The sequence below is a fragment of the Cucurbita pepo genome, chromosome 9 (assembly GCF_057944985.1).
Source record: "Cucurbita pepo subsp. pepo isolate OVF chromosome 9, ASM5794498v1, whole genome shotgun sequence".
Lineage (NCBI taxonomy): Eukaryota > Viridiplantae > Streptophyta > Magnoliopsida > Cucurbitales > Cucurbitaceae > Cucurbita > Cucurbita pepo.
The window spans coordinates 3,200,586-3,217,948 of record NC_141806.1 but is presented as its reverse complement, the minus strand read 5'-3'; the positions used below and the strand labels follow the sequence as shown (position 1 = coordinate 3,217,948).

Here is a 17,363-nt window from a genome sequence, read left to right as displayed (position 1 = left end):
AATAGCGCAAACATATTTCAAAATTTATAGAGAAAACTAATCAATAATAACAATTTTTTTAAAATTAATAATAAACTATTAGAATATATATAAATTTTAATATTTGAAAGAAATTCAAAATAAAATATCAAAATAATATATATATATTTTTTAAAAATATATTTTAAACTAAAAAAAAAAAAAAAAAAAAGAGGCATAAATAGCCCAATTAAAACTGCAACGAAGGGGAGCCGAAATCCATAATATCGGTCTGTAAAAGGTTTAGGAAGGTTTTAGCTCGCACGGAGTCGGTTCTTCGAAGGAGTCTCTGAAGCTCAGAAGCCATGGTCGTGAAGCCGTCGGACGACGATTCAAAGTAAATCCAACCGCATTCTCTCAGTAAATCTTTGTTTCTTCGTTTTCATTTGACTGCATCGATGATGAATTGCAGTTTTCCGCCATTACTGATCAGTTACTTTCTACATGCAAAATCTGTAGGAACGGGAAGCAAGTCGACGATCCTAATGCAATCGGTTCGGACATTGACAAGCAATTCCTTGGCCTTCCTATCAAGTCAGCCGTCGACAAGTTTCAACTTCTTCCTGAATTTTTGAAGGTAGAAATCATCACACTGCTTGATTATATGTTTAACCACGAAAGTATCTCTATTACGCTGCTTTTGTTTAAATTTCAGCCTATGATTATTAATGTATGTAGTTTAATAATCATCTGGTTTCAGGTAAGAGGTCTGGTTCGGCAACATTTGGATTCCTTTAACTACTTCGTGAATACAGAAATTAAAAAGATAGTCAAGGCCAATGATCGAATTGAATCCAGCACCGATCCGAGTATTTATCTTAGGTAAACGTTTTTCATTCATGTACCTCAGTATATATAACTGTCTTTCGAGTGATTTATCATTAGGTTATAATCATCTCTATTTACTCCTCTGTTTATTTTTAGCTATTGTGAAATTCTTCCCATTTTTTTTTTTTTTTTTGCAGGTTTCTAGATGTAAGAGTTGGCGAGCCTTCTGTGACCATGAATGCTGTCAGTGAATCTATTAGTCCTCATATGTGCCGCTTATCTGACCTTACGTATGGTTCCTTCGTGAATGTTATTACCATTTAGTTTTGCCTCTGCATTGATTTACAAAAAAACTTATGAGTGATGGCGATGTTCCCCAACTGTTCTATTGTTTCAAAATCTCAATTGCATCTATATTTTTCACTGTGCTAGTTGAACCAAGTTGGCATTGTATTCTTCTTCAGTTAATCTTTTGAATATATTTTTACCATATTGATTCAATGCTAGAACATAGAAGGAATTTAAATCATTGTGATATAATTGCTGATTATTTTAAAAAAAATATATTTGTGCATTAGATATGCCGCTCCGATACTTGTTGATATAGAATACATCGAAGAACATCATGCACAAAAAGCCCCAAGGGAGAAGGTATAAACATTAGTACAAGGTTACGTTCATACCTGGTTTAGAGTATTTATACTGATACGTAAGTTGAATATTGCAGAAAGACGTGGTCATTGGGAGGATGCCTATAATGTTACGAAGCCGTTGCTGTGTTTTATATGGAAAAGACGAGGCTGAACTTGCAAGACTTGGTTTGTGGCAAAAAAATTAGAATTAAACTATTATATGTTGCTTCTTTTCTCAGTTTTGTTATGGGATTGATAGTCATGAATGGTGTCTGTGTTTTTAGGTGAGTGTCCACTTGATCCTGGCGGCTATTTTGTAATCAAGGGCACTGAGAAGGTAATGCTTTTAACTATTTTTGTACTGTTAAAAAAGTAGTAACTAGATGTTCGATTTTCATGTACAGTGTCAAACATTATCATGTACCGGTCAAACTATTGTTAGATTGGTCAAAAGTTAGATAGCACTCTCGGTCTGATATTTGATGTTTGGTTTCTAATATTTATAGGTAGCTTCTAGAAGGTTCAATTACGAGTTTAGTCACTGAACGTACAAGTTTATGGACCTATTTGACACCTTTAAAGTTTTAGGACCAAATGACACAAATTTGAAAATATAGACTTATTATATACTTTTTAAAATTTAAGGATCAAATAGATATGAACTTAGCTTGAGGGTTTAGGAACTAAACTTATAATTTAACCTTTCTAAAAATAGATGACATAAAATGTATTAAAATGAAGAATTGTTACAAAAATGATCTCCAAAATAACTTGAAAGCATAGAAAATTGTCATTTGTTCATTGTGTAGCCAATTTCCTTTGATTTTATCATTTTTCACTTCATTAAGTAATACTTATCATTCCCGTTCTGTTTTATCTATTTCTTAAAATTGCACACAGCTAACACTGTAAAATTCTCCCATCCATGCCAGGTGGTTTTGATTCAAGAACAACTTTCAAAGAACAGGATTATCATTGATACTGACAAAAAGGGGAAGTGAGTAGACTTTTTAAGCATCTTGTTTCGATGTTCTAATTTTTTTTTCTCATTTGCATGATCATTGTTCTCTGTGTAAGTTAGACAAGGGTTACTATTTCTCTTCTATATAATTATGTCTTCTAGGTTCCTAGTTTATTGTGCTTACATAGAATTGGAAATTGATTCTAATGGGCATTGTTTGAGCTTGTACTGGATCGTGGATCCATATGGTTTTGGATGCTTTTTTTGGTTGGTACATAGTTGTTTTTATAATGGATCTCTTCGTGATGTGAGTAACTTGGTCAATTAAAGCACTATCGAAGGGTGCAAGGTGAGGCAACCAAGCATCAAAGGATAAAATCTCCAAGCATTCTCAAAAGAACTTTTATTATGATTCAAAAAGCAAGCTATCACAAGAGATTAGCCTTCTATTTATAGTGGATTAATAGGTTTACCTAATACCTATTATCTAGGTAAATAATTAACTGCAAACCAAAGCAATAACCATTCAAATAAAAATCACAAAACCATTACTAATTATGCTATTACTGCCGTTTATTCTTTGATTTCTTTTTTGAAATACTTGTTTTTCTCTCTTATATATTGGTTAAAAGTTCATACTTGTGTAACTTGAACCTGAGTTGTCCTTATTGCTTCCCAGTATAAATGCATCTGTTACAAGCAGCACAGAGGCAACAAAAAGTAAAACAGTTATTAAAATGGAAAATGAGAAGATCTATCTCCAGCTCAATATATTTACCACACCAAAGGTCTGAATAATTTCTGTATTTTCAGTGATTCACATCTCTCATTTGAATGTTCTTATTCAAGCCTAATTTTTCAATTAATTATTTGATCCTTTCGGTTTGTGGTTTTACTAGATTCCCATTGTGGTGGTCTTGAAGGCTATGGGAATGGAGAGTATTCAAGAAGTTGTGCAAATGGTTGGAAGAGATCCTCGATACGGGGCCCTACTTCTTCCATCGATTGAGGTCGCTAGCCATGCCAAAATTCTCTTTCTTTAGACGCCCATTTTATCCTATTTTGTTTTGGTTTTTTCCCAATGAATTAAGGTTGCCTTATCAAAAGAAATTTCTCTGATTGCCCTCCATGAAGCATGCTAGCATCTTAGTGAATGATATGCAATAAATATCAACTAGTTTTGAATCCGTTTTATGCATTTTTCCATTTATTCTTTGTTTGATCCTCTGTCAGTTTTATAGTTTTTTTTTTCTCTTTGACAATTGCACTATTATTGTAGGAATGTGCGAAGGAAAAAATATATACACAAGAACAAGCATTAGAGTATCTTGAGACAAAGGTTTGTATAATTCATACCACTGATTATTGATATTTAATGTGGTTTTATTTGTTTAGTTAATTTATTGATATTGATAACTCAAGTTTAAGGGAACGTTGCCGTCTTAGGGAATTAATTTGTATAAATAAACGAACTTCAACACTACCTTTGTTAAGTTATAAACCATCATCTCAATATTAGCATTGTAGGAATTATATCTTTCATAGGGGTTTCTTTCATTTGTTACACTTGAGCGTTCCAAGTGTTATTTTCTCTAGTTTGATATTAACCATAATTAGATTAAGTGATGCCTTGTTTATAAACTCAAATTTTTTTTTATATGCCCTAGGTCAATCTCTATGTGGGTGCTCTGTTTTCCCGTTGCTCTAGAACTATTCATATCTGATATTTATACATCTTATTTTCCTTTATACTCGGGCATGTTTGTGCATTGATTTTGTTGACATGCTATATTGTATTTTTTGAATTTTGTTTGTTTTCTGACAGGTGAAGAGGTTTCAATTTTTTAGTGCTCCTCCAGAAAAGGTTTTCTTCTTTCTCATTCATTTTAAGTTTTTGAGTATGAAGTGCAAGTTATAGTAATTTGGGATACATTTTTAGCTGCTGTCTTTCCTTTTTGGGTATAAAAATGACTTTATTGATAAATGAAATGATTTAAAAACTTGATGGGTTAGTTGAGGGTTCTCCAATTATCCAGGATGGAACCTGTACGCCTAGAGGCGGAAGGCATAATAGAATTTCAAAGATTCAAACTCCAACAAGGAAGTTGAATTTTTTTTGTTTTGGTACACTCTTAACCAAACTTTTCATAATAGGGAACCAGAGGTGTTGATCCATAGGAGGATGTACAAAGTGTTTAAAAGAAGCATAGTTTTTGAACAGATTATGCAATTCATATAATTTTTTTGTGTTTTTAGATACTAACCCTATGCTTGCTACATAAATCTGCTTCTTTTGAAGGAAAAATAGTAACTGTGACACTCTTTTGATTCATTTATCAGGAAGGACGGGCTCTAGGGATACTTCGTGATGTTTTTCTTGCCAATGTCCCAGTGAGTGGAGTTTCTCTCATATTAATTTGTTTTGATTCTTATATTTGTTTGCTTTAACCGCTCATGTTCTTCAATTGTGTTCTCTGATTAGGTCCATAAAAATAACTTTCTTCCAAAATGCATATATGTTGGAGTCATGATGAGACGGATGATGGATGCAATTTTAAATAAGGATGCTATGGATGACAAGGTTAAGTTGCAACTTCCCAACCTGAATGTTTTATTATCAGTCTCCTGATTTGCAGATTATAATTAAATTCAACTTGCAGCTGACTAAACTAATATTGTTTTCATAAGTTATTATCTGAAAAAATTATCTTATTTCCTGTAATATTGTAGAATTCTTTTTTATCAGAGAACTTAGTATGTGTAATTTTTTCCATTATCAAAGAGGGAGGGTACAAAAGAAGGAGACAAGAGGTCCCCACAAGGCAAGGGAATTATAAAAAAGCTTTTAAATTGTCAAAAGCTTTTGCAAAGGAATAATGATAGAAATTGCTTGAGATAGCACAACAGCTAGAGGCAAACATTCTACAATTATTAGTCTTTTGAAACAAACATCCAAAGTGATGCATAAAAACTAGCAATGACTAAACTTCCTCTAGCATAAGACAATCATCTCTTTTACAGGGGAAATAAAGTTAATTCAGCTAATACTCTTATGCCTAAAGCTCTTTTACTGCCAAGTAACGATATTCTATATAAGCAGAAGCATCTTTGCAACCTTGATTTGTTCTTGTGTCCAATAATTATTTGTTAAATGTTCACGAGTGTCTAGCAAGTGTTTATTGTGATAATAAGTGTTTGATACGTGACAATTGTTAGTTCTATTCAATTTTCTCAATTAGTGTTTGATGTATTTAATGTGCTTAACAAGTGTTCAACACATGATATAATTTTAAAGGGTAGTTTCTTGTTGAAGTATAGGATTATGTGGGCAACAAACGTTTGGAGCTATCTGGTCAGTTGATCTCTTTACTTTTTGAGGTATATGCTATTTACTTCTACCTGTGGACTTCTCATTTGCTGTTTGTTATTTAATTGTGTTCTTTAAAGATTAAAAAAAAAAAAAAAAACTGAAGTGTTTACTTGTAATTTTTCTTTGTAGGATTTATTCAAGACAATGGTTAGTGAAGTGAAGAAGACAGTTGATAAGCTTCTTGGAAAGCACAGTAGGTCAAGTCGGTTTGACTTCTCTCAGGTTAGAATCTATTTTCAAATTGCTAAGTGATCTGCCGCAGAATTTTTGAGGATTGTTGGGTCATAATTATATTTAACAAGCTATATAGATTTTGAGCTGGTGGAAGAATAAAGGGGTGAGGTGTACCCTCTTGGCATCTTATATTAACTCCTTTTAAATTATAGAAGGAAAGGTAGCAGATTCCCCCATCTATAATGGCAAGCTTGGGTGGTAACAATTTTTAGTGTCAACTGGAAGAGTACAACAATTTATTGAAAAACACATTTTTTTCCTTTTACTCTAGAGATGTCATTAAATAAATATCTGTCTTTTGCAGCATCTGAATTCAAACATTATTTCTTTTGGGCTAGAAAGGACCCTTTCAACTGGTAATTGGGATGTTAAAAGGTTCAGGATGCACCGGAAGGGGATGAGTCAGGTCATTGTTCTCCTCTTTGTCTATTATCATTCAATTCAGTTGGCGTATGCTATCTTGTATAACACAAAACTTGAAAACTTGGCGAGGAAGATTTCTGAGCTTTTTCCCTGACCAAAATTGTTATTTCTTGGTCTATCATTGGATAAAGGTAACATCAGTTGAGTAAGGGCTTATTATTGCTGTTCTATATACATCCACACTTTTATGCCTAATATTCAGTTAGATTGTTCAAGTTTCTTTCCTGTTAAAAAAACAAACAATTTTAATTCGAGATGAACCATATCTCCAAGGCATTAGTAAGAGAAGCACATATTCCATTGATTGAAGAGGAAATATTACAAAAGAAAAGGAGAGAAGTTCTCCTGGCAGCCTAGAGTGGATAACAAAAGCATTTTCACCCGGCCAAAATCTCAAACTTCAATTCATATTGTTTAGAAATCTCTAGTCAACAACTGAACATGATCTATTTTGTATAAGACATTCAATCTTTTGAAACCAACACTTCTAAGAGTTATTTTGCATGCAAGGAATTTGGTCTTAGACTTCAAGTGTGATCTTGTATATTCTTTTTCCAGTCAATTATTAAAACATTCTTCTTCATTAGAAAATTTAAAGAGAATAAATGAAAATTTATGATAATTGGAAGAGGACAAAATATCCTATCTCTATAAGCTAATGTATAGAATTCAAATACAATAACCTTTCTCGGCAAATAGGCTTCCCAACTTTCAAACTCATTGTGTATCTTTCCTCTCTATCTTGTCTCTCTCCTCCAATTCTACTCCCTGGTCTTTGGTGCTACGCACTTTATCCTATTTCACATTCCTGTATTCATTGTTTTCCTTCTCTTCTTGTCATAGAATTTGTACTGTATTCTCCTTAGCAATAATTTATTCTGTACTGAGAATTTTAATTTTCATTAATGAGAATGCTCGCTTATTCGTTTCTTGTGATTTATCTAGTCACTTTTAACCTTTTTTTAAACATACCTGGCTTAATGCGGTTCTCTTGTCAATAGGTTCTTGCTAGGTTATCTTTTATTTCTACTATGGGTCATGTGACTAGAGTCTCCCCACAGTTTGAGAAGTCCAGGAAAGTTAGTGGACCAAGAGCACTACAACCTAGTCAGGTAAGGATAATCAGTAAACATCGATCATGCAAAGAGTTATCTTAATAATTATTACTGCTATTTGGATATTGTTCTTAATGTCTAATTATTAAGAACAATGTCCACAATAATTTCTTCGTTATTGTACAAAATATTTCTGACTTATTTGTGATATTTATTGCTGTAGTGGGGTATGCTTTGTCCATGCGATACTCCAGAAGGTGAGGCTTGTGGACTTGTAAAAAACTTGGCTCTGATGACTCATGTAACGACAGATCAGGAAGAAGGCCCATTAATTTATTTGGTATTGCTCACAACTATAATTTCTTTAATCGCATTTGGGCCCTCTCTTTTTCACAACATATATTCTCCTTATGTGAACTGCCGCATGGCTTCCTTTTATTTATTTATTTATTTCTAATCCACACCTTAAAAGATTCAAGAACAAGGTAAACCATAAGTTTCATATAACAAAATGAAGGTCAAAGATTCATGCTGAAGAAATATTCAGCCTAGCACCCATAAAGAAGTCAATGTGTGGTGAGAGGATCTTTAGAGGGACTGAGAGACTTATAGTGAGGTTTGGTCCACCGCCAGATTCCATGTTTCCTTTTGAGTGTTGGTTTCTAAGAACTTTTGTAATTATACGCTTGGTCTTTATTTTACTTGATTGAAATCATTTCTTTAGGTGGGTTCCTTTTGTAGGCTTTGTTTTCTGGATGCCCTTGTATTTTTCATTTTTTCTCAATGAAAGTTTGGTCTCTTCTATACAAAATAGGACTACCTTAAGAGGGAAGTATACATGCAAGATCCCATAAGCAAGGGGAGTAATCTGATATAATCCTTCCTGGGTTGTGTTCAATTAAATGCCAAAAGAAGAGAGGATAACATCCACAATCCCCGTATTTTCAAGAGTCATCTTTTTCTTCATTTACAAGCTATCAAGCTATGCACATAAGTAGTCTTTCTAACTGAATGAAGAACTAGTAACTGTCTTGCTAATCTTGAAACCTAACATTCGATCACACTTGCATCACTTTTTTTATAGCTTTCCAGCCTTCAACTTCTCCATAGGAAATCCTTATATTACCCTCCCATGTTCCCCTTCTTATTCTTTCTAAAATAAGTAAAAATGCAATGTTGCGTCTATTTAATAGTGTTTCTATGTTTCTTGAACAATCATAATCCAATAAGCCCTTCAACAACTGGGGATGCATCGATATAGCCTAGTTTCTTGAGTGCTTTCTTCTCTTTCTCGTGTGTTTCCTCGGGGCTTTGTGTTTATTTATTCGCTGTTCTTGAGAAGTTCATGGCTGTTTAACGTACCAATCTTTTATATGAATTTTGAATTGTACATTGTTGTATCAATAGTGCTACTGTTTGGGTGTCGAAGACTTGGAGCTTCTTTCTGCAGAAGAGCTACATACACCAAATTCATTTCTTGTTATTTTCAATGGACGTATCCTTGGCAAACATCGGCGGCCTCAGGTGAAGATATTCTTGAACTCTAGTTTATAGTTTACATTCCATTCTCTCTGATTGACAGATAAATGTAGCATGTTCATTGATTAAAATTTTCCTTCTTGTTTGACACTTGTCGGCTTCTTCCTTTTAGTACTTTGCTACTGGTATGAGAATGCTGAGGAGAGCTGGAAAAATTGGCGAGTTTGTCAGTGTCTTTGTGAATGAGAAGCAGGTTAGTCTCTTTTTTGTTCTTGTTCTCCTATAACAATGTGCCAGCCACTCTAGGTTTATTCTTATGTACAATGCTTCAGTATAGTATTTAGCACTTATGGATAACACTCTGCAGTGTTCTTCTACTTAAAGTCTTAATTTGGACATATATTGTTACATTCAATTGCTGAAGAAATTTAAGCAGCATTTTTCATTTCGGATGCCCAAAGCTCTGGGCAAGGGTATTACGATCAAGTAGCATTTTATTGCTTTGAAATGAGCTTGTATATGAAAATGTTTGGTAATATTTCTGCACCAGAAGTAGAAAGGTTGCATTTTTTTGCAGTGGAAATGTGACTTCCCTCATGAATTACATGTTATTGAGACAATACTTTCATGAGACCATGTTCATACTTGAATGGGACATGATTTCCATCTTCATTTTTTTTTCCTGATATTTATTACACTTGCGAACCACTAAGCGTGTGTGAATGTATCAGCACTGTGTATACATTGCTTCTGATGGAGGACGAGTTTGTCGTCCGCTTGTCATTGCTGACAAAGGTGTATCGAGGATTAAAGAATACCATATGAAAGAGTTATCGGTAGGTACATTCAACTACTGCTGGCGTTTGTGTTCCTACTTTGCATCAAACCTTCAGAGTTACTAATGAAAATATTTTTTTGGTCACTTTTTCCTTTTTTCCAGGATGGAGTCCGTACATTTGATGATTTTTTACGGGAAGGTTTAATCGAGTATCTTGATGTGAACGAGGAGAATAATGCTTTGGTATGTTTACAACTGAATTGTCTAATGTTTTTGATTATGATATGTTGTTCGATCAACAAAAACAAACCAAGTGCATCATTTTTCAGATTGCTTTGTATGAAGGAGAAGCTACACCAGAAACAACTCATATTGAGATTGAGCCCTTTACCATATTAGGCGTTGTAGCTGGGTTAATTCCATATCCTCATCATAACCAATCGCCTAGAAACACTTATCAAGTTTGTTTTCTACGATCTCCATGATTCTCTCCCTACTTATTAATTATTTAACAGTCTTTAAGTAACTGTATTCTTATTCATAGTGCGCTATGGGAAAGCAAGCCATGGGAAACATCGCATACAATCAGGCAAGTAACTATTTTAATTATTGATTTCAGGCTTGCAGCTCTCTTTTCTCTGTCTAAGTGATAACGTAGCACTTTCTCTGTACTTCCAGATCCCTGTGTGAAAGTGATGATTTTTTTTTTTGTCTCGTTCAAACGTGATTCCTGTAATTATTTGACATTCATTTTAGAAAGCGGGGGGAAGGGATCAGGTTCGCTTTTTAGGCTTGTGAAAGAAAGGTAGCCGCTCCGGACTTACTTAATTAGAATCCTAGGAACTGGTTGTTGTCTTAAAAACTAGGTAAAAAATCATTGAAATATGGATAGATTTCGTCTAGCTTGATTATAATAGATTTGAAATTCTTGTTGGAGAAAAAATATTAAGCTGTTGTGAGGTCAGCAGGTGCTGGATGCCAATATTTTACGAACCTAGCATTGTTAACTGAAACTTGAGAATAATTTGCACGAAAATCTCTTTCAAGACTTCCTGCAGTACTTTTCATTTTCTAGAATTGATGTATTTTTGTTACTTTAAGGACTACCGCATTCAACAATGTGTTCCCTTTAGCAGCTTTGAGAATCATGTTGTATCTTGCAGTTAAAAAGAATGGACACGTTACTGTACTTGCTGGTGTATCCCCAGAGGCCCTTATTAACAACGAGGACTATTGAGCTGGTTGGTATGATGTATATTTTTTGAGCTTCAAACATTATGGGTGCACAACTAAGTACTTTGCTATTAGGTTGGATATGACAAGCTTGGAGCAGGGCAGAATGCAACTGTTGCTGTCATGAGTTACAGTGGCTATGATATAGAGGATGCAATCGTCATGAATAAATCGTCACTTGATCGTGGTTTTGGTCGTTGTATTGTTTTTAAGAAGTACGTAAATAAACTTTGGGGAGCTTAAAATTCTTTTGGCTGCATGTTATAGCTTTTTCCTATTTTGTCTTGGGCCCTGTCATGAATAGGTTTGATGGCTTGAGATAGGTCTTAAAGTGTGAAACTTGAAAATTAGAGTTTCAACAGGAAGAATGTTCTTTGTAATCATATATATTCTACAATGTGCAGATATTCTTCTGTCAATCAGAAGTATGAAAACAACACTGCTGACAGGATAGTCAGGCCGAATAGAAACGAAGATTATTCGGGAAATATGCAGGTAAAAAATACACACATTAATAGCTTCTTTTACTGGAATTATATGGATTATTGTGTATGCTTCTGTCAATAGTTATTTTTTTCCATTCAACTATTTCTGGTCATTCATTGTTCAATTATATGATGGGTTATAGTACCTTCACATTTCTCTCTTTTCTAACCAAGCCTTTTCTTTCAAGTATGTACTATATCTCCTAGTCAACGAGCTTAACTTCCATAAAGGAAGAGCGAAACTGTGTGTTATATTATGGCTTTCTTCATTGACATCACCACCAATAGGATGCAAACCATCTTTCAATATTTGGCCTCTACTCCTTCAGCATACATGCTATTATTCAGACTTGAAAATTTTCCTTGTACATTAGCATTTTTTTCCCATTATTCATGAATTATGCATGTTCCTTTGCTGCAATCTGGACATTGCTCATTAGTTCGTGGAAGTTACAAGTTTAGTCACAACTTGAATACAGTTTTTTTCCTTTGAAATAACAACTTAACCACAGTTGTTACAAAGACTAATTGTAACTACGTCAAATTGGAGTGTATTTAAATGCCAAGGAATTGAAGGCATGGAACTTAATTGCTTAATTTTTTGATATACTTTGTATGTCCCAGTATAATAGTTACATCTTCAAAAACATATCAGTGGAAGGATAATGGGTCAAGAATCTATTGCACATGACAAAATTGTTATCAGAGTATCCTACAGAAAGGTGTGACTAAGTTGGTCAAATTGGTCAAGCTTGCATCTCTATTTGGAAAATTGATGCAATTTTTCTAATTTTTGCATGTCTTTTACTTTCCAATAGGACTGGTTTTTAAATTTTAATTTCAGAAAATTTATTTCCCTGGTAATTTACTCGATATATCCTTGCATTGTAAATCTTTCAACAAACAAGTGAAATTGAATTCATGTGAACCTGAACGTGAGTTTCCTAAATCCATTTGATGAAAGCTTGGTGAGTGATTAAGCCTTGGTGTGAGACAAAGGGTGTAGCAAACTATAAAGTATCTTTCCAGCGTTCATTATCTTTTGTTTTCAATACTTAGTCTGCAAATGATATCTTTCTCAACTGGAGGATTTTCTGGTAATCTTCATGTTTTCAATAGTTATTTTGCAAATCATGTATTCGTTTGTTTCTTTATCTAGTTCTATACCAAATTGATCTGAGTACTAAGATTTTTTCTGGAGCTGAGATCTAAAGCGGACTTACCACTCTAACAAAGCTTCTGGAATTTTCATCGTATTCTCTTTTAGGCCATTTTGAAGATCATGTTCTTCATGTTTGGAATATATAACATTGTAACACTTGGACATTTACTTTTCCTTTTATTTCTATAGATATTAGATGATGATGGACTTGCTGCTCCGGGAGAGATTATTAGACCAAACGACGTTTATGTCAACAAACAAACCCCCATGATAACGAAAGGGACGCCCTTACCAGGAATACCAGATAGGTCGGTTGCAGTCCTTTGATATCTTTGACGGGTCTCATTGATGCCATTAGTTCTTACTTTATTTTTATTATTAGTGCATTTTGGTCTTATTGATGCCATTAGTTCTTACTCTATTTTTATTACAGTGCGTATAGGCCTTGTAAACAAATATTTAAAGGTTCTGAAGGAGAGCCTACTGTGATCGATAGAGTGGCTCTTTCTACAGATAAAAATGACTGTTTATGTATCAAATTCTTGATTCGCCAGACCCGTAGACCAGAGGTGGGTAATATTTATCTAGGGTCACCTTGAGTAACAATATTCTCATTCATGGAACCTTTCTCTCACATTAATTTGCATGCTTGTTTTCTCAGCTTGGTGATAAGTTCAGTAGCAGACATGGACAAAAAGGTGTATGTGGCACAATTGTTCAACAAGAAGATTTCCCATTTTCTGAACGTGGAATTTGTCCAGATCTAATTATGAATCCTCATGGATTCCCAAGGTAAACTTTCAAGTCTCCTTGAGGGGTGTCGATTTACATATCTCCATAATTCCTGTCGCTAGAAATGTTGTATGCATATAAATTATATGTTGTTATTCTGTCTATCATATGCATATAAATTCTACACAGTTTTTTTAAAATTTGTTTTATGACTAATTCTTAAATTTTTATTATGCATTCATAACTACCTAGTTCTCATTATTTTTCTGCATGATAAAATAATGTATGGTTATTTTATATAATTAAAAATTAAAAGTATTAAATACTAGATAGTTAAGTTTATAGAAAAGAATTCTTGTATAACGAGGGTATGCAAACATAAAAATTATGTGAAGTTGCTTCCTCGTGAATTATGTTATAGCACGTGTATGCTTGTTCTTTTAGCAGGATCTTGTTTATTTTTTCCTTCGCAAACATGATTTGCACTATACTCATTTTTTTTGCTGATAAAAATATAATTAATTTAGGAAGTGGACGATGGTTCTACCTTCCATATCATGGTTTATGCTCTTTTTCTCTTATCATTTTTCCAACCACAATTCTAAAATTGCACAAATCATCATCTTAAGTTTGTGATTTGATTTATGCCACTTACTAAAGCATGTAAAGTTACTAGTGTTAATGGTTATTAATTGGTTGCTGCAGTCGAATGACAGTGGGGAAGATGATTGAACTCCTAGGAGGAAAAGCAGGGGTTTCATGTGGTAGGTTTCACTATGGTAGTGCATTTGGAGAGCCAAGTGGTCATGCAGACAAAGTTGATGCTATAAGGTATTAAGGTGCTTCCTTTACATCAACTAACACCGTCTTCTATGGTCTTTCAAGAATCATTGAATTATTTTCCTCTCCTTTTCAGCGAGACTCTTATCAAGAGAGGCTTCAGTTACAATGGGAAAGACATTCTTTACTCAGGTTTTTATCTTCCCTGAGGGTTAATTACTCTCACGTTGAGAAGTTTAATGTCCTATTTCTTATTTGATTTTCTCCTGTTAAACATTCTAATATTTCCGTTCCTATGACATTGTGACCTGAAAAGTTGAAATGTTTATGTTGAAACATAGAGAACTTTGTTGTGATGGTTCTCTTATGTGCCTTTAATCATCCAGATCAGCTGAATGATATGGATTGAGTTTAACCTTTTTCACACATACCTTAGCAATAAGATAAAATCTAAGCCCTAGTTGAACTTTTTAGGGTTGTTTAACTAAAGTAGATAGATTCCTAATGAAGAAGATGGATATATCGGTACAAAGTCTCTATTCTTTGTCGAACATTACGGAAATTTAAAGGTTCAAATCCTATTTTACTCCTAGCTTTACATTTGGTCCTTGTACTTTTGAAGTGTCCATTTTGGTCCCTATATCTTTAGCTATTGCTTATTTGGATTCTTAATACTTTTAAAATGTGTATTTTGGTCATTGAACGTTCTAAAGTGGCAATTCAGATCCTCATTGTAAATTTTTCACACAACGGAAACCAGTAAGTAATTGTATTTTAAACAACTTTGGACAAAAACACTTATGGGATGCATGCATAATTTTCTAGGGAACGCATGATCTTTAGAGCCAAAGATCTAGCCATGTATTATTCTAATGCAGAGAAACCTGCTGCCCTTTTGGTGATTGTGATTACTTTGACATCTTGCTTCTATGGTGTGCTGCCAATAGCTAGAGGCATAGTCTTGTTAGGTTTCCTTCATTAGAGTCTTAGCCCGCATTAAGGATCGAATGAAATTGCACAGTTTTGCTTTTATGAGTTTCCTTAGGCGTAGCACGTACCTATTCTTGTGTATACACTCGATCGAAATTTGGAAAGAACATTTTCCTAGACCTTTATTCTCTGGCTCCAAGATTTGCTGCTCTGACTGTTAGAAGCTGATATGTTGTTTCATTCTCTAGGTATCACAGGTTGCCCATTACAAGCATATATATTTATGGGACCAATTTACTACCAGAAGTTAAAGCACATGGTAAGATTCTGTTCCTCTCCTATTCATTCCAGTTTCCACCTTTTTTTTTAAAAAAAATTTTGGTTTGCATTATTTACTGTATTAGATATTTGTTTTTTTTTTTTTTTTTTTTGGGTCTAATGTTTTGTGTTAAATAGGTCTTGGACAAAATGCATGCTCGAGGTAGTGGTCCACGTGTCATGTTAACTAGACAACCAACAGAAGGGAGAGCCAGGAATGGAGGTTTGGAATCTTTTAGTTACTATTTGCAACTTCTCCTCAGTGTACGAAGTACTGCATATTCAAGTAGCTGTCTATTTCTCAGGACTTCGAGTTGGAGAAATGGAACGCGATTGTTTGATTGCGTATGGTGCTAGTATGCTGATTTTTGAACGTTTAATGGTCTCAAGTGATCCTTTCGAAGTTCAGGTATTTTTTCTTTTCTTTTATTCCTGCATTGCCCCCTGTAGTTGCATATGCTTCTAAATTATTGTTACAACAAATGAAAATGGTCTAGTGGTTATTTATTATGAGAGTTCTAAAATTTTCCTTAATTCTTACTTTTACATATATATAATGATATTAATAAAGCGATTAGACACGATCATGCTACTACGAACAGTTGACATCGATCCCTTGTATGATAATTTTCTGTATACATCCTTTGCAAAAAAAAAAAAAAAAAAAAAAAAAAAAGATCATATTGTGCATACTTCCTTATAGTTGACGATGCTCCCCACTTATTGGCACAGGTCTGCAGAGTTTGTGGTTTGTTGGGATATTACAACCACAAGCTAAAAGCGGGAATCTGTTCTTCATGTAAAAATGGAGATAACATATCCACTATGAAACTTCCATATGCGTGCAAGCTCTTAATCCAGGTGGGTCGGGTTTTTTTTTTTTTTAATTTTTCTTCTCTATTCGATTGTCTGCATCGCAAAGTCATAGTTTCTAAGTAACTTGGACACGGATATGAGATAGAACAACATGACACAAACACGATAACACGTCATTTTTGAACAAAAAACACGTTTTTATATGTATTCGATGTAATTTGCTCACAAATTTTTTGCATTTGTTTGCTTAATAAAAGGAGTTTGATGTATTTTGCTCCCGGTTGAGTATCCGATACGTGTCCAACAAGTATCGGAGTGTCCAAGTATTTGGTTGGACGTAGACACGCTAACCAAACTATAGCCTAGTTTGCTTTTCTGTTGATATTAAATGTGAAAGTAGCATAGAAAGTAGGAATTTTTCCATTTTATGGATTGCCACATTGACCGAACAAGGAAGCATCATCACCATCCAGCTCAAACCTTGTTACTATAGATCACTGACTGATCTTCATTGGTCCTTTTCATGCTATTGGAGCCTATGTTCCTTCATTAATAAATATATTAGGAATAATATACCTTTAAATTTTAGGTTCTTGAATTAGTTATTAAGATTTTTAAATAAATGTTCATGGGTAGTAACATTACAGTTATTCTATTCTCTATAAAACCGGATCTTTTCTATTACGAATGTTATCAAATTCACGATAATTGTTTCGATATGCAGGAACTTCAATCTATGAATATTGTTCCTCGCCTAAAACTTGCCGAAGCCTGATCAACATCAAAGCCACGATTCGAACGGGTTGAGACTACTGTACATAGACGAAAATTTTGGATAAGTATTTTTGCAAGCCAGTCATCCACATTTCTGTCAACGAGGCCTCGAGGCTGCATCACATACGACAAAGTAAGGCCTTTTGGTTTCTCCTCTCCGCTGCAACAGCTTTTAGTTCGCTAGCTAACCCGACGTCTCGTTACTACAGGTCTTGGTGCTATAATTGATAATCCGACTCGGTGTCGCAGAACACATCGAGACCAAGGGATTTTTGCTTTTCTCATGCACATAAGGTAGTTCAGAGGAAGGGCAATGACAAGTATTTAGGGAATGCTGTGTTGTTTTACAGGATTACTAAATTATCGGAATTTTCATTCATTTAAGAATCTAAATTATATATCCTTAAACCTCAAA

General features: G+C 34.1%; 1 protein-coding gene across 1 annotated transcript; it reads left to right on the top strand.

Moving 5' to 3' along the window:
- The first annotated feature begins 214 nt into the window (after window positions 1-214).
- On the top strand, window positions 215-17,363 carry NRPC2 (nuclear RNA polymerase C2). The gene is made up of 39 exons (XM_023685992.2): window positions 215-355; window positions 478-595; window positions 719-840; window positions 984-1,076; window positions 1,365-1,437; window positions 1,514-1,604; window positions 1,703-1,755; window positions 2,351-2,415; window positions 3,059-3,167; window positions 3,279-3,389; window positions 3,659-3,718; window positions 4,205-4,243; window positions 4,720-4,770; window positions 4,862-4,960; window positions 5,698-5,757; window positions 5,879-5,971; window positions 6,288-6,389; window positions 7,408-7,518; window positions 7,685-7,801; window positions 8,869-8,985; window positions 9,113-9,193; window positions 9,672-9,776; window positions 9,881-9,961; window positions 10,048-10,179; window positions 10,263-10,307; window positions 10,882-10,959; window positions 11,027-11,166; window positions 11,356-11,446; window positions 12,788-12,906; window positions 13,032-13,167; window positions 13,260-13,390; window positions 14,036-14,161; window positions 14,247-14,302; window positions 15,289-15,359; window positions 15,497-15,581; window positions 15,664-15,767; window positions 16,091-16,219; window positions 16,899-17,081; window positions 17,158-17,363. Exons 1-38 carry the CDS (start codon window positions 324-326, stop codon window positions 16,947-16,949), a joined length of 3,477 nt encoding a protein of 1,158 aa, XP_023541760.1. The 5' UTR covers window positions 215-323; the 3' UTR covers window positions 16,950-17,081; window positions 17,158-17,363.

Coding starts and splice junctions, on each gene's coding strand:
- NRPC2 (XM_023685992.2), top strand. CDS start 324: ATGGTCGTGAAGCCGTCGGACGACGATTCAAA. Junction 4,961..5,697: donor AGGATGCTATGGATGACAAG/GTTAAGTTGCAA, acceptor GTTGAAGTATAG/GATTATGTGGGCAACAAACG. Junction 9,194..9,671: donor TCTTTGTGAATGAGAAGCAG/GTTAGTCTCTTT, acceptor TGAATGTATCAG/CACTGTGTATACATTGCTTC.